This window comes from Xiphophorus couchianus, chromosome 23, assembly GCF_001444195.1.
Source record: "Xiphophorus couchianus chromosome 23, X_couchianus-1.0, whole genome shotgun sequence".
Classification (NCBI taxonomy): Eukaryota; Metazoa; Chordata; class Actinopteri; order Cyprinodontiformes; family Poeciliidae; genus Xiphophorus; species Xiphophorus couchianus.
The window spans coordinates 18,504,949-18,528,463 of record NC_040250.1 but is presented as its reverse complement, the minus strand read 5'-3'; the positions used below and the strand labels follow the sequence as shown (position 1 = coordinate 18,528,463).

Sequence of the window (23,515 nt, the reverse complement as noted above, 5' to 3'; positions counted from 1 at the left end):
ATAAAATCCTAAATATTTAGGATAAAGTTTCATGTAGTACAGTAAGTTTAATACTTAATAATTTCTGAAACATATAATTAATTAAGTGTTCACTGACACACTTTTAGTATGTATTGAAAAATATACAATTATTTAATTATCTTTTTTGTGGGACCTGTAGATCAAAATCATAAAATAAATATATGAGAAGGGATTATAATTTTCTGTAATGTATGGATCTAGTCATTTAATTATTAATTATTAATTATTAATACTTACACATTTTATATTTATTTATTTATTTGTTTATTTTAAGGAGTCATTACATCTTAATATTTTTATTTATTTGCTATTTATTTCTTGAGCTGGTGCACTTTAGGACCTTTCTTGTAGCGCTGTGCGCCTGAGATAATTCAATAATCTACGATTTTACCTTACAATTAATTTAAACCAAATTGATTATTTCATTATGTATTTAATATGTTTACATATTTGCATAATTGTGGATAGTTTTGTGTTTTGGGATACTTGTTAGAATTTTACTGAAATCGTCACACATTTATATTTGTATACAAGTAGCCATCATTTGTCATTGGATTGTAGCAAATTTTGCTAATTGTAGTTTTTATAGTGACCTGGGAACAACTACAACTCCCATGCTTCTGAGTAGGAGGGACCAAGCGTGAGGCGCACGAGCCCAGCAGCAGCAGCTGGCGCAGCCGAAGAGGCTACTTTGTTAGAGCCGAGGCACCAGAGAGAAAACGGCAGCGCTGATTGTGGCTGGAAAAAGTGTGAACTGTTGGGGGGGGGGAAAGTGGTTAAACCGAAGGTGGCATTTTTCTCGGTGGCGGCTGTTTGATGAGCTCTCCAGCGGATTTTGAAGTTTTTGTTCTCGGCGTCAGAGAGAGGTCTGTTTAAAAGTTGAGCCGCGGAGGAGTTCTCTCATTCAGGATGTCGGACTGAGACAAAGAGGGTCTGGGGGGCATTCCCAACGGAGCGGTGAGTGGCACATGTAATAACCACTGCTGTGAAAAGTTAGCTATCTTGTTGTTTTATAGGAAAAGCGACGCTAGTTTGAGATGAAGCGTCAGTTTTTAGTGTTCATGTTCTGTTTTTGTTCCAAACGAGTGGAGAATATCAGAGCTCGGTGGGCAGCTTAGTCCCCGTCGTGGTAATGTTTTAGTGACTAATTTGTTGAATTTCTTACTTATTTTCTGACTTGTATAAGAACTCGCCAAAAGACAGATATCCGAAAGATTTTATGAAAAATGTGACCTGCAGCGTTGGCCGAGCGGGCATTTAAATGAGCCATTTAAATTCCCGAGCAGAGAAGATGGCCTGTGTTAGCAAAGGGATTAGTGTTGTTTAATTAGCTGCAACGTTGTCCAAGCTGAGGTATTTTTTCCAAACACATTCAATTAACATATTTAATCACAAGTCTGGGGCAAATGAACCATTAATTGTTCTGTAATTAAAACATTTACAGAGGAACTCCAACTTGTCCTTCTGTCAAGTATAATTAATGTAGAGCTCAATTAAAGCTGTAAATGTTGAAGACACAATCACATTTATGTGCTTTTTGAGGTATCTTAACTATGTCCCGTTTGGGAAACACCCGTCTCAGCAGGTAAAGCTTGATTGTGGACGCCTCCTCTGAATGGGAAGGATGGAGAGGGAGCTGCAGTGGTGGAAAGGACAGCTAGCTTCAGACATCCATCAGTCCTTACGCATTAAGGTGAGTTAGCCTCTAAAATCAATGTGTTGGTCAAATTTTCAAAAAGGTTTATCAGGAAGAGCGTGCAGCGACATTTCAAATGATTTAAAAATCGTGTATGTAGGTTAAAATTTAAGAAGGTTAAGCATTTTATCATCTAAAATTCTATTGTATTTCAAGTCTCTCAATTCAAATTGAAATCTGTGAAAAGTTGTGATTGGAATGAACATATTTATCAAGAAATTAGCTTTACCTTTACAGTATTTAAGGTATTGCCATGAAACATTCAGAGAATATTTGATTAATTGGCTGTTATATAGTTTTAATATTAAAAACAGTAGTGGAGAACATTGTGGATTGAAAGACCTTGTGGTTAAATTTTGTAATAAAGCTAAAAGCTCTGTAAATATTTTGAAAATTAAGGATTTTGACATTTTTTAATGTGTTTGGAAAAAGGGTCAAAAACCCTCTTGTAGTCCTTCTCACTTGACATAAATACCGGCCTGTTGAGTTTTGGGATAAAAGCAGCTGAAAAGATTTATTTCTAGATTATTCAGACTAACCATATCCTGTAAGTAAAGGAAAGGAACTGAAAAAAATCAATAAGAAACTGAATTCTGGTTATATGCGTTATCAAAAAGCAATTTTCAAAACTACAACCTACAATTGTGAATGAGTAGTATTTAATGGGATGGTGCAGCCATCAAACTCCCAAGCAAACTCCCAAATCCAGCAACTGGAACAAAAATGTCAGCAGCAGACTCATTGATAGTGACATATCTATAATTATTTCCTTTTAGCTTGAAGTAAGGAAATTTTCCTTGTTACATGTGTGGACAGCCTTGTTTTTATAGAATGTTTTTGAAAAGTTCTCGTGCAAATATTCTAAAATGGTTTTCTCTCATCTGCAACAAAGATGAAGGGAAGCTGTGCTGTGTTATGAATGTTAGAAATATTTTCAAAAGAGTTGTATGGAGAAAGAATCATCTGAAAAACCAATAAAATGGCTTTTTAACTAACACCAGGATTATGGGAACAGTCAGTATTTTGTTTTTTTTGTGTCCAAGGAGATTTCCAAAATCACTGTTATTATATTTATGTATATATATAATCTTTGATAAATTATTTCTGCTTTCTAGGTATTAGAATAAATGAAGTAATATAACCTCATAGAAATTAATATTTTCTCACTTAAATAGTAACGTAAAAGGCTTTTATTTTGCTCTTTTTTTAAAGTAAACGATAAAATGGACTCTAGACCTTATACAGTCTAATTAAACATGTGTCCACATGTAAAATCTGACTGTTTTTATCATACAACTGCTTCAAAAGATTATCCAACTATTTAACTAATAAAAACAGTTTCCTGGTCTTCAGGTAAATAAGCCTTCTGTTTGTCAGAGCAGAGGTCCTTGCTCTGTTGCTGACTGAATTCCCCTCCGCCCCCCAAAAAGAGATATTCTAAGTACAGTATATTTACATTGCCATCAGCAATTCTTGAAATGTTGCTAACAATGACAAATAAGAAGGTGTTTTTGAGAGAATGGTGCAGTTGTTGGTGTAATCACCAAGCAATTAGAGCAAAAACTGTTGGCAACATAGCTGATGTTGGTAAAGCGTTTAGTTTGGTGTTGCTGCTTGGGTAACTCTAAACTTTCTGAAAAATAATTGTTGCTGTTGCTTGGCATTTTATTATATTAGCAGCTTTTTAAAACTAAATATTACATGTTTTATCAGAGAGTCTCATAAGGACTGAAGAAGTTGTTGATATTCTTCAAAGTATACATAGAGTACAAAAACTATTTATAGTTCTTATTATTATTAATCTTGAATTAAATTTAACTGCATTCACAAATTAAGGTTCACTAATTAAGGATGTGTTAATTATCCTCAAGGCATGATCATGCCTCTCCTTGTGTGTGTCACTTGAATTAAGACCTTTGTGACTTGACTGGTATTTTTCAGCTCAGGACCCCAGTGGTGGTGAAGATACAATGGCATCAGGTGTCTTCATCTGCCTTTAGCTGTATTCATGAGTCGAGTGAACTCTGTGGCATTTTGGATTTCTAACCAGATGTTTTTGAGTCACTTTTAGGTAATGTTTTACTCACCTTTCTCAAGCTGGACATTATCTGACTCAGAAAAACCCTGCATGAGAGCGAGAATCTGCACTGATGTGGAAACAGGCTGAACACCCACATTTTTTTCCATTTACTATAAAGAGGGAGCATTACTGTCAGCCTTAAGCTCGGTTTTGGTTGCCCTATGTCTACATTTCCGATTGCATCTTAAACAATCGTCGCAGTACGTTATAGTGTACCTAGTAGTACTATACTTTTGTTATAAACTGAGGATCATGCAAAGCATGACACATAACTTGTGATCACTTCAGTTTGGTGCCTTGCTGCTTATAAATCTGCATGTGTTTTACTCAGCAGTGAGGATTCTCTGTACAGGGAATTTCCCAAGGTACAATTACCTTTTGATTTTGCAGTGTATGATGCCTTGAAGCACTGAAGAAGTTGGAGTATTTTCTGAAAGGTTTATCTGTTGATCTCTTTTAGTTTTGGCAATTCAGTCGACGTGTTTTGCTGCTCCACCACATGAGAAAAATCTGATAAAGTAGCATTCATAACCTGTTGGACGTTCTTAGGCAGTGACAAAGCACAAATAGGATAACGTTGAAGAATTTTCAGCCAAAAATAAACTGTGTAAAATGTCTTAAGATTTTAGAGAATTTACAGCAAAACAAGTTTGCTTATGACTGAAATGATACTCAACCTACACTCAATAGAAAACGTTAATGTTATTAATTTTAAACATTTCCACATATTAGTTTTGTTAAAGGATTTCTTTTGAGTTTAAGCAACAAATGCATTTTTAGAATGAATTGTATTTTTAACCCTAATAAATGTTGTCTTTTAAAAAAAAGAACACCTCGTGATGAGTAGAGATTATTGGATATTTTCCTTTCAGAAAATATCCAAAGTGTAGTGGGAGAGAATGGTGGAATCATTATCAGAGCTTCATACGGCGCTCAGATCTCCTGCACAGCGCCCGCACCCCCACCGTCTCATCCAGCCTTAACGACGTTTGCTGCAGCGATAATGCCCTGATGTGGGAGATCGCAGTGCTGTGTAGCATGTGGCAAATTATCAGACATGCAAATCAGCAGGCAGCTGTGGAATCCTTAATTACGGTGCGATTCCCCCCACAAAGGCACTTCTCTGCTCCATACAGGCCCCACCACCACCTCCCCAGCCCTCCAGACTGCAGCAGCCTCCTCCCTCCAACAACTCCATCCCCCCCTGCCCTCCTTCCTCCCTTCCTCCTGCTGCCCTTGCACCCCTAGACAGACAGATGGACCAGAGGCAGTGGGAGGGGAGGAGAATTTTGGGAGGATCGGTTGATATGGGAGTTTGAGGCTCCGGGGGCGGTGCTGCTGCTATACATTGATGTGGGGAGGGAGGGGGGCACTGTTTATTTTTGGATTCCATTGAAGTGTCAGTCTGAGCATCACAGGGTTTTTTTTAGTTGTGCTCAAAATAAGTACTTGACAGTTTGTGTAACTCTGACCGTGTTGGCAGTTTTGCCCTCGCAGCAAATTCTATTGACTGTAAACATGTTTTCCTGAGAGCTTATCCGAAAACTTGGATCGGCTCCAATAAGCAGATATTTTCTATATAGAAAAATCTACCAGCTGTTTCCTGAGCTTTTGTATTTCCAACCCGCAGCATTCAATGGAGTAATTATAGGAAGAAAAGCCACCTTTTAGAATCTAATGGCCCCATATTTTACAGGCCTCTGCCTTCAATGACCCAGATACAGATGAACCGACCAGGCTGGTCCATGCTGATTTTGCTTGAGGTCTGATAATTACCGTTTTAAAACTGAACAAAAGGTTGATGCATTCGTACACCAAAATCTTGTCTTTTTCGTTTGGACATATTTAATAATAAAAACGTTGATATGCAAATTGCTGGTCAAGGGAAAAAACTGTCTGGATTTTCGATGAATCATTAAGATTAGTCATTGCTGATAATCTGCAGACAGATTTTGAATGTTTCACATCACCGACTTGCTGAGAAATTGCAACTCAATAGCGTCAAAAGGAATATTTTTGTCTTTCACTTTTAGCTTTGGTGCTTTTTACAGATTGTGTAGACTCTAATCTACCTGTTGGCATTTTCTAATCCAACCCATTATCTCTTGTGCTGGCTTCTATTTCCAGAGCGCACAACACTTTTAGAAATATTCCAGTATGTTTGTTTTCAAACCAGAAAATCGCTGCTATGTAAATGCGTACATGCTGTTCTAAATGTTTTTGACTTCAGAAGCAAAAACCAGAGCCTTTTTTGTTGTTCTAGTTTATTTCAAGCTGATTCAGAAAGATACCCTCGGCCGGCTCCATGCTAATGCCCCAGAGTGTCTTCTTTCCACTTTGAAACACTTGCAGCTAATTGAACATGAATAGGAGATGTGTTAGGAGTGAAACCTAATCCTATCTGCTGCTGAACTCTGCTGGAGGAAGACCCTCCCCTCCCCGAACTGCACACTTACAAACCCTCAGCTCATTGTTCATAGCCCCCTGCAATGATCCAAATTAGCTTCAGTTTTCTGCAACAACGGTGAATACAGTAAAACTGAGCTAAGGCTGAATCATGCTGAAGAATTTGCTCTCTTAAGTGGAAACTCTCTCTATATATGAATCTTTTCAGGTCACTTGTGAGCAGTTAAACCCCATCAACTGGAGATGTGAAGGATCACTATTATCATGCATGCTATCCTCATCCCCCACATTTCTCCAACGCTGCTTCCTGCCCACCCTGCTCCTATCACCCCCTGTCGTTTTCAACTCTGTTCATGTTTCTTTTTCCTCTCCAGGAGCTGAAGCTGCCCGTCTACAGGGCCCACTCTCCGCAGATCGGCATGCGACGCTACTTTGCAGACTTGTTGGCCATCCTGAGCAATCGGTACCAGCTGTGTCCTACGGCACGGCACCTGGCCGTCTACCTGCTCGACTTGTTCATGGACCACTACGATGTCGCTGTGAAACAGCTCTACGTCATCGCCCTCTCTTGCCTGCTGCTAGCTAGTAAGTTCAGAAAGGAGAATTAATCTTTTACGTTTAAAAAAATGTTTGGTTTATTTTGTTTTGCATTTTTCTTTTCTTTCCGAAATAATCTTGTTTGTTGTCAGTGGCTTTTGAATAGGTAAAATTATCGTGAAAAGAATGCTTTCTTTAAATTAACAACAGCTTCAGGTAGATCTCTTTGCCCTAAAGCTTCTGTGGTTTGTGCAGCATGGCACAAGATAAAGCACTTCCTGAAAGATGGTTAATTTAAGCAGCACCCTAGAGATTGTATTGTTTCACCCCAGTTTCACTATGTGAAGCTAGTCTGAAGTGTGAGTTAAAGAGAAGAGTATCCATTTTGATTGAAGTTTGCGTGACAACTTTTTTTTTTATCATTTAACTGTTTATTAGTATTTTTCACATTTGTTTACATACACAATACATGAACACTTCACATCCAACATAACAGCACAAAACTTTCACCTGGGAGCTATTCCTCTGTTTAACCTTTGTCCCATCTAGCTTGTCTAGTTCTTTGTCTATTTTTTGTCGCTGTTTTTGTCTTGAATGTTATCCATTTTATCCACTTTTCTTCCATTTGTGTTTGCTGAAGTCTCAAACGATGTGTGCGGGACAACTTTTAAATCTAAATGTGCATTTGGATTGGTAGTTGTTTCCAGGGTGATTCTAGAGGTGAACCTGCGAGAAGTATTTGTGGCCCATTATGATTTATTACTGCATAAGAAAAAACTACTGAATGAGCTAAAAATCAAACTCTTAAAGGAGCATTGTTTCAGATGAATATAATTTTTTTTAGCTGAAAGTTTGAGTTACCTCTCATTGCTGAATATTTACACGCAGTATATACTCCATACTATGAGACACAAGTATCTACACATAGACCAAGAATATAATTTAATATTAAAGCTAGGTTATTATATCATGAATTGATTTATTGTATTTAGACAGGAGTCTAACATTTTTCTGTTATTTACACTACAGGAGAAAAGTTTGGAAGCAAGTTGCATTTTAATTCTTTGAATCAAAACAAAGTCTTGATTAGTAAATTAAGTGTCACTTATCTATCTATAGGATAGATAGATAAGTCTGTCTATCTTAGACTTAATAATTAGATTAGCAATCTAATCTAATTATTAGATGGATTAGTATAGGTTTTGGTTTCTTCAAAGTAACTTTCGCTGGTTTAAAAACAACATGGCATACAGGAAACTTTCAAACTGTGATTTTTATTTTTTTTTAATTTCTGCACTAAATTTGTGACTCTTGCAAATCTTCTCAACCCTTACACTAAGGACTTCCTGTCTTCTGTTAACACCTCTGTTGTGTCCTGCTAATATTAATGTATATCTAATAGCAAATACAGGGAATGTTTAGCTTGTATTGATTTTGCTTGTAAACAATTAGCCTGTTGTGTATTTGTATAGAAAATAGAGGTGACCTCATTTACTATGTGGGTCAGATGAGTCTGTTGCACAGCTCTGCAGCAAAACAGGGTTTCACTATTGAAACAAATGTAATTACAGAGTTGATAGTAGTTTAGTTTTTTCTTTGTTTTAGTTTAATTCTCACAGAGTTGGTCAACTCCAATATTCATTAAGGGATTTCCATTATTTCTTAATATGTTCCACAACATATTTAATTGTACTAGTCAAAATAGTAAGACAGAGAAGATGAAGGTGTTGCTGTAACACCTTTATCATCCTGTTATGTGTTAATGTCCCCCTTGTGGCAGCTTATAGAAAATGTATCACCTGTCTACTGAAAGGATGAAAAAAAAAACGCTTTTAAATGAAATTTTTGTCTCGAAACTCGATATAAAAACAGAAAAATCCTTAGTTTGAGAGATCAAACTTGTAGCTTACATTAGTTTTCACCAAATTAGATTTTTTTTTACAATTGTTTTTCTGGCCAAATCTCTTTTCAAGCTAAAATTATTTCTGAACACAAGCGGTTGCCAGTTTGCCTCTTCTGCTGTGAAATCTTGGTGTTTCTTTTTATTTTGTGCTGAAGCAGGTGTGTTAATCATTCTTCCTCCACTGCTGCACGGTGCAGGTTGCTTGGTGGTTATTACTGTTTCAATGTCTGTCTGGTGATTAGCAGACTGTGAGCTTTTTCATGCATTAATGCAGCCCTTGGCATCATGGATAATTAGACTAATGATGCTGTCAGAATGGGAGTCTGGAAAAGAGCTCTTTCACTTGGGAGGGCTTGGTGTGTGTGCGCATGTGTATAAGTGTGTCTATCAGAGTGTGTGTGAGTGGATTTGAAACAGACCATCTTCAATCAGGCTCAAGTCTCTGTAGTGAGATGTGAGACTTACAGAAACTTATGAGTTTTTTTATTTAAAAACAATCACGTGAGAGGCTAATTATAGATTTTAGAGTTTGCTTACTTAGTCAGGTAAAGGAAATGACATCCAGACCAGAGTGGAGTTTTGTTTTATGAATCTCTAATAGATTAATCGGATTTCGTATTGAGTCTTCTGATCATAGCTTTAATTTGCCGTGGCTCTCTGTTCTCCTGTGCTCCACCAGCACTCAGGGGAGTCTCTGTCATGATTGATTTTGGCTTGAAAGGCTGTTTGATTCACAGTTGACTTAGGTTTTTATCTGTCTTGAGGTGCTTTGGAATCTGGCCTAGTTATTGAACAACCTGCCAGGGTCTCACTGCTTCCCTTTGCATGCACAATTGTCTTTCTTTTAACTTTCCTGCCTTCCGCACTTGGTTAATTAATCTATACCTCTTTTGTGCCTCTCAGCAGTCACTGCCTAATCCTGTTACTCTATTGTATGTGTGTGTTTTTTTTTTTTTTTTTGTAGGCCCTTATGTGTGTATGTGTGTTTGCCCAAAGATGAGCTTCTCTTCCTTTTGCAGGAGGTAGATTATGGTCCATTTTTAAAAACCCTTTTAGGACTGAGTGTTATTGACTGTCAGCCACTTATTTAGAGATGCCGCTTAGCTTTGAGAGCCCAATTAATCAGCGAAACAGCAGTCCTGGGCTGATCCTGTCATCCCAGAACCACAAAGTTTCCTTTGTGCTACATTCCGTGAAGTCCTGCAGGGATCACATCAGTCTTGCTGGCAGGTTTGAGTCCACAGAGCAAGAGCTTTGCATACTGCAGCTGTTTGTTTCACATAGATGACATCATTAATGTGTGTTTGTCAACCGGAACAAGAATGTTGTATTTTCTGTTTATGCCAGATGAATATTCTTGTCTGGATTTATTGTATTTTTAATGCGTTTCATTGAATAAACCCGATTAAGTCACTTATATTGGGGGTGGGGGGTTAAAACAACAAGAACAATAAAGAACATCCTGCTGAAATGACTGAGCACATGAGGCTCACTCATGTTGACCACAGAGAGCACAAGCACGGGCCTCGGAGCCCGGGGGTGGGGACGGGCTGTGTGCTGAGGGGCACCTGCCATATGCTCTCCGAGTCAGGCCTCAAACAAAAGCCAGTCAATGCGAGCCGGCCGGCCCGCCAGAGCCTTCCCACAGAGGGGGGAAGGGGAGCACACTCTGAGGCGTGGAGGCTGTTGTGTATATGTGCATGGAGCAGGGTTCACCATGAGCCAAGCAACTATAAGAGGATGTGAGTCGTCATGACGACTACATGATAAACCTATAGAGAATATTTGAGTTTCCCCAACACAAAGAGCCAAATGGCTATTTAAATGCGGTGTTGTTTTACCTTTCTGCTCCTGGCTCCTCTTCCTCCTCGCTCCTCTCACCTTGTCGGGGTCCGGCATTGCGAGTCAGTCCCGGGACAGGGTGCCCTATAAAAGAAACCCCACACCCCCCGGGGTGTGGGAGGTGAACGGTGCGGCACTTCAAAGGTAGGATGGCTGCTGATGTTAAGCAGGGTATATGGAGGCAGAGCGGGTGGGAGAGGAGGTGGAACATGTTGGAACTGAACCACCCAACAGAGCGCCCTGAAATGTAGAATAACAGAGAGATCACTTCTCAAAGCTAAGCTGTTCACATGCAGGGCTCTTGCATTCAAAAAAACTGTCTATTGATACTTAGACTGATTAGAAGATAAATACTATGAAGCGTAATCTCTTGATTTAGAGTACATTCACACCAGTCCTGTTTAGTTTGTTTGCCTAGAAAGTCCGGTTCGTTTGGGAAGGTGTGAATGCTCAATTGAACTCTGATGCAAACTCTGGTCCGCCTACAAACCTAGGTCTCGATTCAGTTGAGTTCAAATTCACATGTGAATGCCTAGCAGACCGGAAACTGAAAGCGGGAAGCGATCTCTAGCGCAGGGCACTCTGGGTAAATACAACAAAAACAAACAAAAGTGTCTAATAGCAGCAGGACAAATGGCTCACACTTTTGCCAAAGAGAAATTCTGCCACTACTAGACTATAGAACAACTCAATTTTTGTTTATATTTTGTGAAGAAGGAAGTTGTGCTCATGTCTCTGGAAGTGTTCGTCATTTCTTTCAGTAGTTCTTGGTTCAGGTGATGGGATATTCAGGATTTTCAAAGGGTTTGGATCTTTTCACACACTGCAGTGTGAAAGCAAACCTCATCATCTAAAAATGTAACAAATGTTATAAGTTTAGTCCCAAATCGAACCGAGTCTACTGGTCTCTCTGGGGTGAAAACACCCTAAGATCTGTCTTGCAATCCTGATTTATAAAGTAGAATAGTAAATGACACTGCCAAGTTAGATTCAGGGCGTTCCCGGCTCATTGAATCCCACCCAGCACTGTGACACACATATGCATAGAACAGAGGTTTCCGCAATTCTCTATGGTCAACCAAGCATTCAGCTTTTTCGGTCAGAGGTCAGCTTGGGTCTACATTGTCAGAGCCCCCAGAACCAGGGGTGGCAACAAGGAGATTATGTGACGGAGCTGTGACAGACTCGCAGTGAAAAATAAAGCAACCAATGAAAATGGTTAAGGAGAAGAAGAATCCAAGCCCGGTAACATCGAAGAAAATCTAAAGAAACAATTCGTCGGATATTTTAGTATGTCAGAGATATTTATCTTTACCTTCTTCTGCAATAACGAGAAAATATAAAACAACAAATACTGTATCTACATCTTGTTCTATTTGTTTTTTTAGTTTTGGGACATTTCTAGATATTTGTTCATTTTGTGGGGTAAATTAACATTGATGCTGTGTCTAAAGTGTTGCCCATTAGTTTTTAATCTGTGAAAAATGAGAAAGCAAATTGAGATTTCTCCAACTGTCTCCTTTTATAGATGCTAGTTCAAATACAACAACATTTACTGATGCTTTTATCCTCAAAAAGGCAGATGTTTGTTTGTATTTGTCTTTTTTTAAGCCTAGACACTTTCACACAGGAGCTGTTTGGTTTCCTTTAAACGGACCAAAGTTTGTTTCCTTGGATAGACTGCTTTGTTTGATCAGAGCTTGCTTGCAAATCAACCCTGCTGCAATTCACAAACTGCTGGAATGCAAACGGACTAACCAGCAAACCAAAGAGAGGAAGTAAACCAGCTGCAAATATAGCATGCACAGGATAACAAGTTGGCTAACCTCGCTTATACCAGGCAGCAGCTTGTAGAAAAAGCAAGTAGATTAGATGATGAAAGAAAAGACAGTAACCTCTGGTCTGCTTTAATCTGCTGTTGCTCTATTGTTTGTTTTTGTTGTAAACAAGCTGACTGAACAGAGTGGTTGTCATCTTCTTCTTCATGCCCCTACCTCAAATGTCTGCTTGTTTTTGTTGATACCACCTCAAACAAAGAGCTCCTGCAGCTGGGCAATCTTTTTTCCTGGCGCTTTGGTTTTCTATGTGAAAGTAAATGAAGGTGTGATTTTTTACATTTTTTTGTAATTTTCTGGTTGGTTGAGCAGGGTCCAACAGACTATCTTGGTATTAAAGCACTTTAATTAGCTATTTTGGGATCATTTGGCTGTATAAAGTCTAGCCTGTCTGAGAACTCATCTCTGAGGTTTCCCATTAAATTCTTATCAGTTTCAGCCCATTTCCACCTTGACCTTTCCCCCAAGATGCCCTCCTGGGACAAGCCTCTGCATCCCGGTCTCACCTTTTCCTAACCCTTAACCTCTGAGCTCTGTCTGTTGACTCCCCGTCCCCATCACCTGTAGGTGATGTGAGAAGTGATAAATTACTTATGGTGGCTGCTTATGGCAAAGTAGTTTCTAGAGATGAAAAGGACTTGGTTTTTTGCTGATCGCCTGTCTTTTTCTGCTTGCTGGAATGAGATAGGATCAGTTTACTGCCTGCATTCCAGGTGAGTTGAACTCACAAGAGAAGAATGTACCGTCTCTTCCAGCCAGGATTGAGACTGACAACAGAGAACTAATGGGGGCTCTGGCTCTGGCTCCAGGTTTGGTGCTAGTCAAACCTAGCCCAGGGTGATAGAAATAAAACACACATCTTTAAGTCATGTTTGATATATTGTTAAATGGCATAATACTGGTACTGTTTGCTATTATGTTCACACAAAATAAATTGTCTGTGCTGTATTTGGCATATATGCATATTTAGAAGTACATTTCTCTCTGATGGTTAAGCTTAATTTGACTTTGGATCAAGGTTATTCAGTTTGATATATGCTAATTGGAGATGCACTGATAAATCGGCCAGATGATTTCCTTAATTTTGGGAAATCAGTGGTCAGCCAATACTTACTTAAATGTGAAGCTGATCCTTTATACCTCAGCAAAGGTCTAAAAGTTAGCCACAGTCCTCTATTGCTGTGTTAGAGAGGTTTGACCTAACAGGTTATGTCTGCATGTTTGCAAACAAAATAATCACCCCACTGATACCAGCTAGCAACTTTCTTATTCAGCAACATTTCAGATAAAAAAAATTGGTATCAGCCAAAAACAGAATCAGCAGGTCATAATTGCCGACTGACCAGAAAACTGTAATCTGTGCACCCCAATCCTAACAGTTTTTTAAAAAGGATCAACTGTTAAATATTTTCAAATAAAAATAACAAAAATAAGAATTTTAAGACGGTAGGATGGAGTAGTGATTCACACTGGCTCCTCACAGCAGGAGCATCTCTGGTTCCAATTTCAGACGTGCAATATATCAAATTAATTTTTGAATTTGAATTGCATATTGTTCTATAAACCAGTCATAACTGTGGAGCACAATGAAGGAGACTGGTTGCATTATGTGCCTCGACTTCAAAGAGGCTTGATAGATGGAGGTGCCGATGGCTTTTTACGGCTGGTTTTTGTGGACATGGCCGTCCAGCGGCAGACGGAGCCCTGATTTGAAGGATATGAGGGTGAGAGAATGTGGCAAGTGTGCACTGAGACATGGAACCAGTCCTGGTGGCTGTAAACAGCTCTGTTTCTGGTGCTTCCTGTTCTGCTGGAGAATCGCCATTACTGCCTCTCTGCTAATTACACATTACTCCCACCTCCCTGCATGTTGGGCTGCAGATCCCCGCCTTCACGCGTCCTCCCTCCTGCCCTGTTTAATGATAGGTCACAACTTTGGTGATAAAACTTACACTGTGTAGGAAGATGCTCCTCTAGACATAGGGATAAAGGGATCATTGAGGTCTACAGCATGTCAGACAACTGTGGCTCAGTAATGTCAGTAAACACCCCTATTTTCAGTGTTTGGTTGCCATGGTTTTAGATCTGTAGATTAACTCTACAGAGGGTTTTGTTGTTCCCAGCATGAAACGCAACTTTTTAATCCTTTCAGGCGCATATAAAACCTGGTGCTTCTTAATGCATCTGTGGAGCGGCACTTGAGCAGCTTGCTTCCACATAAGTGTGTTTATTTATGTCGGTATAAGTAGTGAGGGTATAGTTTGGCCATTTCTGTGTACTCTTAAGAACGGTAATTGGCTTTTGCAAATCTTTACACCTCTAAGCATTTGACTGCATTATAGTAATCAGCACCAACCAGAACGTTTGCAGTGTTTGTCAGATATTGTGAATCTCTTTATAAGAAACTCTCTAGAGTAGTTAATTTCGGTAGTAATGTGTTTATAAAAGTATTTTTGTGTCTTCATCATATTTTTAATAAAAATGAGAAAATCTTTACATTTTCCATGTTCATTTGAGAGAAAGTTTTACTTTGATTTTTGAGGATCTACTCAGTTTGTGTAAAGTCTTGACTGGAAGCTGTGTGCGGTTTCAATACTGAGCGGTATCACAGTAACCTGACACCCTCCTCGCCCTCATTCCTAATTTTTGGAGTGGAGGCCTCTTAGAGCCTTGGATTAAAGGCAGGAACAACCCTCTTCATTGGTCACATGGACCCCTGAGGCCTCAGGGTTGTTGCTATGGAAAAGAGTATGTCTTCAAATTGGGAGGGGGCTGACTAAAGTGACATTGCTCTTATGACTGTGAGGATCTGCAGAAAATGTTAGATCTTCTCACTGGATAGAAACTAATTCTTTGTCATTCATTTTTTTAACCTAAAGGCTGAGGTTTTCCATGATTATGTTTAGCAAATATTTTGTCCAGGCTTTTGGTATGGAGTCGTACTGCTGTTTATACCCAAACTAGACGTAGCTGCTGATTCTCAGAAAGCTAAAGGTCAAAGACAGAGTTGTTAGGGTTGTAATAATATTTTCATCACAATAAGTAGCCATAACATTTTCACCTCATAATTTTCTAATGCCGTACTGATCTGATAGTAATACTAAATTACTAACAGTTTATTTCTTAAATTATTTAAAAAATAAGACAAAATGTGCGCTCATCTAAAATCTTTTGAGACCGGCATTTACTGTTGTTTTTATTCTGCTTTGTCATTTTGTGTTTATTCATTTCAGTGTTATAATTATGAGTGATTTTCTTTCCACTGATGCTCAAGAAATTAAAAACCACCATCTCAAAACCTGGAGAATTTTTGCTCTATTCTTAATGCCTAAAAGAAATGTAGCTAATATTCGTAAATGCCTTTTAGGAATTTGAATAGTATGTGGTTGAATGGACAGTTTTTATGTTCTTTCTTTTCCAGGTAAATTTGAAGAGAAGGAGGACCGGGTCCCTAAGCTGGAGCAGCTGAACTCTCTGGGGTTTATGTGCAGCCTAAACCTCATTCTTAACAAGAGAGATCTGATCAAAATGGAGCTGCTGCTGCTGGAGACCTTTGGCTGGAACCTGTGCATGCCCACGCCCGCCCACTTTATCGACTACTACCTCCATGCCGCGGTGCAGGAGGGCGACCTCTACAACGGCTGGCCGCTGTCCTCCATGTCCAAGACTAAAGCTTTTATGGACAAATACACTCACTACTTCTTGGAGGTTTCACTGCAGGGTGAGTTCAAGAGGAGAAGGGGTTAAATCTCTTAGAGTTACATTTCTGATTCTTGAAGCTTGATTTAAAAGTTTGATGTTTTGTTTTTCTTGTAGATCACGCCTTCCTGAATTTTCGACCCTCTCAAGTCGCTGCTGCCTGCGTTGCAGCGTCTCGCGTTTGCCTTCAGATTTCCCCGAGCTGGACAACTTCTCTCCATCTGCTAACAGGGTACTCCTGGGACCACCTCACCCCATGCATTGAGCTAATGCTGCTGTAAGAGACACACAAACACACACATCAGTAAAATAAAATCAGATACAAGGTAGGGCTTACAGAAAGCCTGCTCAAGCTGTGACAGCATGTTGAGAGAGATTGTTTTTTTTCTTTTGGCCCCCATTTTGGTGTTGATTTAAAATTTGTCTTTGTGTAGCCAGGAGAACATGTCCAGTTGTAGCACAGTGTCAGATTTGTTTTTAAGGTTGACAGAATAAGTTGCACAACTACTTCTCAGCAAGTTGAATAGATTTGTGTAAATAAAGTTCTCTGCATAAATGCTCCTACCCTTTGAACTTTGTCACATTTTGTCACTGATATTTGAAGGAGTTGGAAATTTCTGTCTGTTTCTCTTTGTAAAATAGCTCAAGCTCAGTCAGATTCGATGGAGAATGTTTTTGAACAGCATCAGAACACAATGGAGCTTATATCTGGACTTTGACTGGACCATTTCAACACATTAAAATGCTTTATTCCTAAACTGTCCCATGTAGCTCAGACTACATGTTATTATGATTTTTGTCCTGCTGGAAAGTGAACTCTGCCCTGTATTAATGATCCATCAACTCTTTGCTGTCAGTGCTGAAAAAAAGCCTCCACATAGCATAATGCTAACTGTATGTTTTACTATGGGAATGGTGTGTTCAGGGTGGTGTGCTTGTTAGTAAAAAGTTCAGTTTGGTCTCATCATACCAGAGGTCCTTCGTCCACATCCTGGTTATGTCCGCCACCTGACTTGTGGAAAACTTCAAACAAAACTTCTAGTCTTCTTTCAATGATATTCTTCCTCTTACTGCATAGATATTAGTTCTCCTGTTTACAGATTGTCCCACCTTAGCTGTGGATCTCTGCAGCTTCTCCAGGGTCACCATGGGCCTCTTTGCTGCCCTTCTGAATAATGCTGCTGTTCCTGCTTGGCCAGTCAATTTAGGTGGATGATCAAGTATTTGTACTTTTACAGTTCTGCCACTCTTTCCATATTTAAGTAGTGAACTAAAACGTGCTTAGTGAAATGTTGTAACCAAGCTAAACTTCTCCACAACATCCCTAACCTGTGTGCTGGCATTTATTATGCTCTTTGTTCACTAAAGTTTTCTATAAACTGAAGTTTTCAGAGAACAGCTGAATTTATACTGAGATTAAATCACATACTGTTTGCACTAATTGGATGTCATTTGGTGCATTAGATTTTATTTATTGTACCAGAGTAAAAGGGGTTGAAATCAAATACACACCACAGTTGAACTCATTCATTCAACCAAGCTATTATACTAAGTCACTGGTTAACAGAGGATTTTAAAATCTATTTTGACATTGAATGTGTGCAGGTTATGTGTTGATGTTCTTATAGGATGTGTTGATGTTCTTATAGGCTACTTAACATAAATTATTCAAACATCGAATGGATGCATACTATATATGTGGGTTTTTGTGTCGATGTTTTATGAGCTACTGGATATATAACATTTCTTGTATCTTTCTAGTTTTCAGATTTTTATTTGGGGGGGAAAAAGTGTATATCCTGCATATCATTTTGCATCCAATTCACTATCATGCACCACTTTGTGTTGCTCTATAAAATGTAAAAAAAGAAAAAAGGTTTAAGGAATATGAATAATTGTTAATGTTCTTTTGATAGGTTAATTTAAACAGACTTTTATGAATTTCCTTGCATTTAAGCCTTGACAAGACTCTAAGCGGAAACTTATTTTTCTGTTTGTTGTGCTAATGACAGGGCTCATGACAACGATGTGAAGGAGGCCAATAAAACCAAATCCACTCCTCCCCACCGGCCCTCCTCTCTGCAGTCACAGCCGCAGACTTCCCATCTCTCACCGGTATCTGCCATCCAGAGACCGGCCTCCTCCTCCTCTTCTTCCACCTCTTCCACACCACAGTTGCTTTTCCAGCCCGACAGCTTCACCCACCTCTCTCAGCATTCCCCCTCTCTGTCCCAGCTCCAAGCACTAGCTGACTCTCAGGCTTTGGGCCCTGTGGTGAACATGTCTCAGGATTTCCTTCAGAGCCACAGGATGGGCTTGCTAACGGGGGCACCCTCCATAACTGCAGGAGGAGCATTCCCCTCCTACCCAGGCCTGACCTCAGGTCTCCAGCCCGGGGCACTGCCTCTTCAGAGCCCCATCTCTGTGCAGATGGCCCTCACTGGAGAACCACGACACTGTCTGAGCATGGCCTACAGCGGGGGCTACCTGGGCGCGCATCACACCTTCACAGCCGGCTGCTTCGACAGGTGACGCCAGGAGACGGAGAGGGAGTCCACCGCAATGCTTCCATCCCACCTCCCCACCCCAAAACATCCATTCACAGACCTCCTCTCCCTCTCCGTCGGCACGGCAACATCTCTAGCCACCCCTGCATCCCCTCCGCTCTCGCATAGACGGCTCAAGCGTAAGCAGAGGGCCAAAGGCAAGACGGACCCGGTGGAAGTCATCACACTGACGTGACGAAAGCTCCTCTGCCTCGAGTTAAACCCCGAGGCGCTGCAGAAATCTCTCTGCCATAATCTGAACTGGCTTTATAAATGTATGTTATTATGAGACTGTCATCACTGTGAATGAGATGAAAGCAGCAGTGTGATCAAACACCCACCTCATTCAGTGCCTGTTCTCAGTTGTGTGTGTGATAGCTGAGCCAATTTTAGAAGTGCACAGAACACAACGTATCTGTGGTAAATGCGTCTTGCTGCTCAACATTTTTTTTTTACTTCTAATCCCAAAAATGCAACACATTTCATAGGAAATCTGGCTGATTATATATTTATGTAAGCCAATGCTAGACTAAAGATAGAATGAAGTAAATGGAGGCCTATTGCTTTACTGGAAGAACATAAAAAGGTTATAAATGGCTTTCAAGTTGTTTTTTTCCCTCCTAAATCAGCTAGCATTTGATGCAAAGAGCTGAAAGGCTTCTCTGAGAATTCCTCAGAGGAGACCGAGAACTCATTGTTTTGTGCACAGCAGGTGACGTCGATTGGCTCAAACAGGCCGGCAGAATTCAGTTTTCTTTTTTCCCTCTTCCTCCTCCCAAAGTTTAGCCCTCACCCATGCAGGTGTGAATGTGGCTCTCCTACAAGCTTTCTCATACTGACGTTTTCATTTCTGAAACACAAACTGATGTGACTGGACCAGCCTGGTGAAGATGACGTGCAGGTTTGTTGTGTTGTACATATGAAATGCTGCTGCCTTCTCAAGAACTGCTGGTTCTGTCTGTGTTAATGACTCCAATGTTTACATGAACCACTATCAGGGACTTTATCAAGATTACTTGAATATGATGCCATTGAAACATGTTATAGCTTTTATTTATAACTTTTTCTTCTTTATTTTTAATTATCTCATTTTGTTTGATGTAGTGTAGCTTTTTATACCAACTTAGAAATCCACCATGTAGTGAGTGAGCATAGTTTTCTTTTTGTCTGTATGTTCAGGCTCAGGTTTTAAGGTTGAAGCTGCCTTCTTCTCTGTCTCTGATTTTTGTGCTTTAAAGTGGATGCTAATGTAGCATCTGTGCCCCCCCTTATCACTGGATCATTCTCTGTGTATCTCACTAACTGAATGCATTTTGCTGCATAAAGGACCCTGTTTCATAGTTGCTAGTTTCACTTTTGAACATCTGCAGCCAGTCATCTGTAATTGCTTCCCAAATTTGTAAAGCTGCAATCCTCCATCTTCCACTTCCTGTTAAAGTGTAAACACATTCCCAGTTTCCCAGAGCTGATCACAAGGGTTGACCACAGGTCACCATGCTGGTATTTCACATGTTTAAAAGTTCTGTTTGATCTAAATTAGGATTCCGATAGTGGATTGATTGAAGTGTCCAGAAACACTATAATATACTGAAAATTCAACCCAAAGAAAAATTTAATTCCGTGCATATATCATCAGTAATTACCTACCTGTAGTAGAAAGATGTCATGTCGCTGAAGTAATAGAAAAGTGAGTAACTCCAGAATGCAATGGAAGGCGGACAGCTTTTTAGCAAATATTTAACCATTTTTACTTTTGCTTTGCAAAGTTGCGTTGTGCATCAATCTATCTAATTAGCAGTAAGTTCACTCTAAATCTCCCCGGATAAAATCCAAACAACTATAAGATTTACAAAAGGGCAGAACGATTCGATTTGTCATTCTGTTGCACTGACAGCAGCCTTTTCAGACTTGTAAAAACGTATCAGTGGTCTCTTTTCATAGTGTTGCTGCTTAATATTTAATAGTAAATTGTTGCAATCCATAGATATCTCTAGTTGTTTGTGTTTTAAATCACTCAAAACTAATGTCACCAGCTGTTGGCTTTCCACTGCTGCCTTGTTTTAGAAGCTCACTGTAATGTAAGATCATCTTCAACAGGAAAAGTAATTAATACTGATAAACACTAAACCTCAGTTGAGAGAACCTGAATTATTAATTTAAGTTGAACTGTCAATGTTTTTGGTGCTTTGAGAAACCATTGATCAGCAACCAGTAGCCTAATTTAGATTAATCACAGCTTAAGAAATGTATTCCCACAGCATGATCCTGCCACTGCCATATTTCACAGCAGGGATGGCGTATTCAGGGTAAAGTGTTGTGTGGATGATCTACACAAACCTGAATAAAACAGGATGAAGTGACATTGATTTAGTCGGCTACACATTAACACACAGGCACTAAGTGAACCAGTGAGTCATGTGTTTGTTTCCATCAACACATATTTAGGGGGAAATGAAGCAGAAACACCACATAGGGTTTTGATTTTAGACCAAACCAAAAAACAAAAATAAATGAAAGTGCATTCTTTCTTCAAGAGATAAGGGAATGGTTACTGATGACTTTGTAGAATTTCACTTACAATAAAAAAATCCAGTATCTCTTAAAGTTACTTTCTATGTTGTCTGCTATTCTAGGCAGAGAAGTAAACATCACAGTTGCTGGCACCAAACCTAGATCTTTAGTTACACTATGTGTCTTTATTTTGGACTATTGCTGTTTGCTTGCTTTGCAGGCACTAAAAAGTTAAACTACTAAAATGTTCAAAATGAGGGTTTGATGTTTTGGCTTTAAAGTTAACCATAATGTTGTTTGTTGTGGACACTGGGCATCATGGCCGTGCTTTACATCAAGTCCCTGAACATGTGCAAACAGATCTCCCGATGTGAGGCGTTCAGTAGCTGCAGCTCTCACTGGTCAGTCTGTTACAGCCTGGTGAACTTCTTCCATTCACTGAAAACTACTTTTAATGTCTATGTCTGAAATTAATTATACTCTGTCCTCTATTTTTCTTCTATGTACAATTTTGTTATATTTTATACATTCCATATATTTGAATTATGTTTTAATTTTATTGTTTCTGCTGTTGGTGTGAATTAGGTTTGTTTTTTGTTAGTTTTCTGTTTGCAACTTCTTGTTAAGGTGTCAAAAGGTGCAATAAGTTGTCTTTGGGATTTTGCTGACCACAGCCATCACTGACTCATGTAAACCACTGGTTCAACGTTATTAACTTATTTTTTTTTCCTAATTAAATGTGTAATTTGACTTGATCTCCAGTAGAGGGCATTAGGCTCTGAACAGAGTGAATAATGTTGCATATTGCAGCTATATGCTACAAGTGAAAAGTATTCCAGAATTCTTGGAGCTTTGAGTTTTAAATGTTTTTGTTTACCATGTCCTAACCATGAACGGTGCTGATGCCACTCACCTCACCAGACAACACGTGTTCTTTGTGATAGTGATGAAATGACACCACAGACATTTATTTTTTTTATTTCTTATAACAACTTGTAGTCTTGGTTTATTTGACACTGAATGATGAAAATGTTTTATCATTGTGCCATGACAAAATAAACCCACATTTGAGTTGATATCTGGGACATATCTTCTATCCCGTGAAGAGGTTTACAAAAATTCACGGAAACAAGAACTTTCACTTTAAATTAATCTAGACAAATCTAGCTTAGGCATTTAGAGTGTCAAAACATTTGTTGGCATGGATGCTATAGATGTTTATAAATCTTTACAATCGAAATTTTTTAACCAGAATTTCCAGAAGTATATTCTCACACTATAACATAAAAAACAGCCTCTAATGATAATACATGTGATTAAAAATATTTAAACAACTTATTTGGTACTTTAGGTACTACTATTATTATATTGAACTACTTCCTTTTGTGAACAGGTCAGTACTTATTATTCTTTGATAGTTTGATGTACTGCTTTAGCAATCCAGTCTTCTTTCTTGTGTCTATGTATCTGGTTGTCCAAGTAAGTGAACCCTGAGAGCAGACTGCAAGGTGCTGAAAGAAGTCTTCAAATATAAACTATCAGCATGGCATTTAGAACTGCATCTGGTTATGTAAAAGTTCACATTAGTAAAATCAGAAAGATCCTGCATATGTTTAACTTAAATGGGAGGTGAGGAAATGTGCTTTCTATGAGAAAACAAAAAGATCGCTTTGAAGCTTGCCAGAAAAACAAAAACTTGACAAAAGAAGATCATTTCTGTAGCCTATTATTAAATGCACAGCAGAACAGGTAACGTGTTTCATGCAAACCAAATGTAACATCCCAGATAAAGAACCTCACACAAACTTTGACGCTCTCTGAGACTCTTTGAGATTTGTATACTTCCTTTATCATCCACGCTCATGTTGCATGAGTTGCAAACATACTGTATGTTTGTATGTTCTTATTTTTAAATTCTAAATCTCTGATCAAATATCAGGATAAAAGCTACTCTACTCAGCAGCATGGTTTTATGTAAGACTGGTAAGCAACTTCTGACATTTGACGCATTTATAACACTCCAATGGTGTGATACGCATTTATGTACTTTCCCCCCCCAAAATCCAAACCAAATCTTTTGAACCCAATCTTTTTACACTGAAGGGTGAAATGTTAAGATTATGAGCTGTAACACTCACCAGATGTCTAACAGAGCTATCATTTAACCTCTGATCTGCTTGGTCTGGACCTCGCCTCCACAGTCCAGTCAGAGCTTTCTGTGTTGCAAAGTGTTTGGCCCACTCAGTGATGGGAGACTCTGTTACACATGAGACATTATGCTTTGATACAATGCTGGCCTCCTGCCTTCATCTCGACACTGGACACAGCATGAAATCATGGGAAACACACAGTCCAGTGTGAGTATGTGGGGGTGGGGTTCTCATGATAAGTATTTGTTTATAACCAAGTATAAATGACTCAATTTACCACCTATATACT

The 23,515-nt window shown here is 39.1% G+C and overlaps 1 protein-coding gene across 2 annotated transcripts; it reads left to right on the top strand.

The window, feature by feature from the left end:
* The first annotated feature begins 79 nt into the window (after positions 1-79).
* Positions 80-22,152, top strand: ccnjl (cyclin J-like). Of its 2 annotated transcripts, none has more exons than XM_028009106.1 (6): positions 80-978; positions 1,607-1,714; positions 6,578-6,788; positions 15,742-16,041; positions 16,137-16,296; positions 18,032-22,152. In XM_028009106.1, the coding sequence occupies exons 2-6, from the start codon at positions 1,637-1,639 to the stop codon at positions 18,549-18,551; spliced, it is 1,269 nt and encodes a 422-aa protein (XP_027864907.1). In that variant the 5' UTR covers positions 80-978; positions 1,607-1,636; the 3' UTR covers positions 18,552-22,152. The 2 variants fall into 2 exon arrangements, with proteins under 2 accessions (XP_027864907.1, XP_027864906.1); XM_028009105.1 differs by having other exon boundaries at positions 1,604-1,714.
* Positions 22,153-23,515: the final 1,363 nt, after the last annotated feature.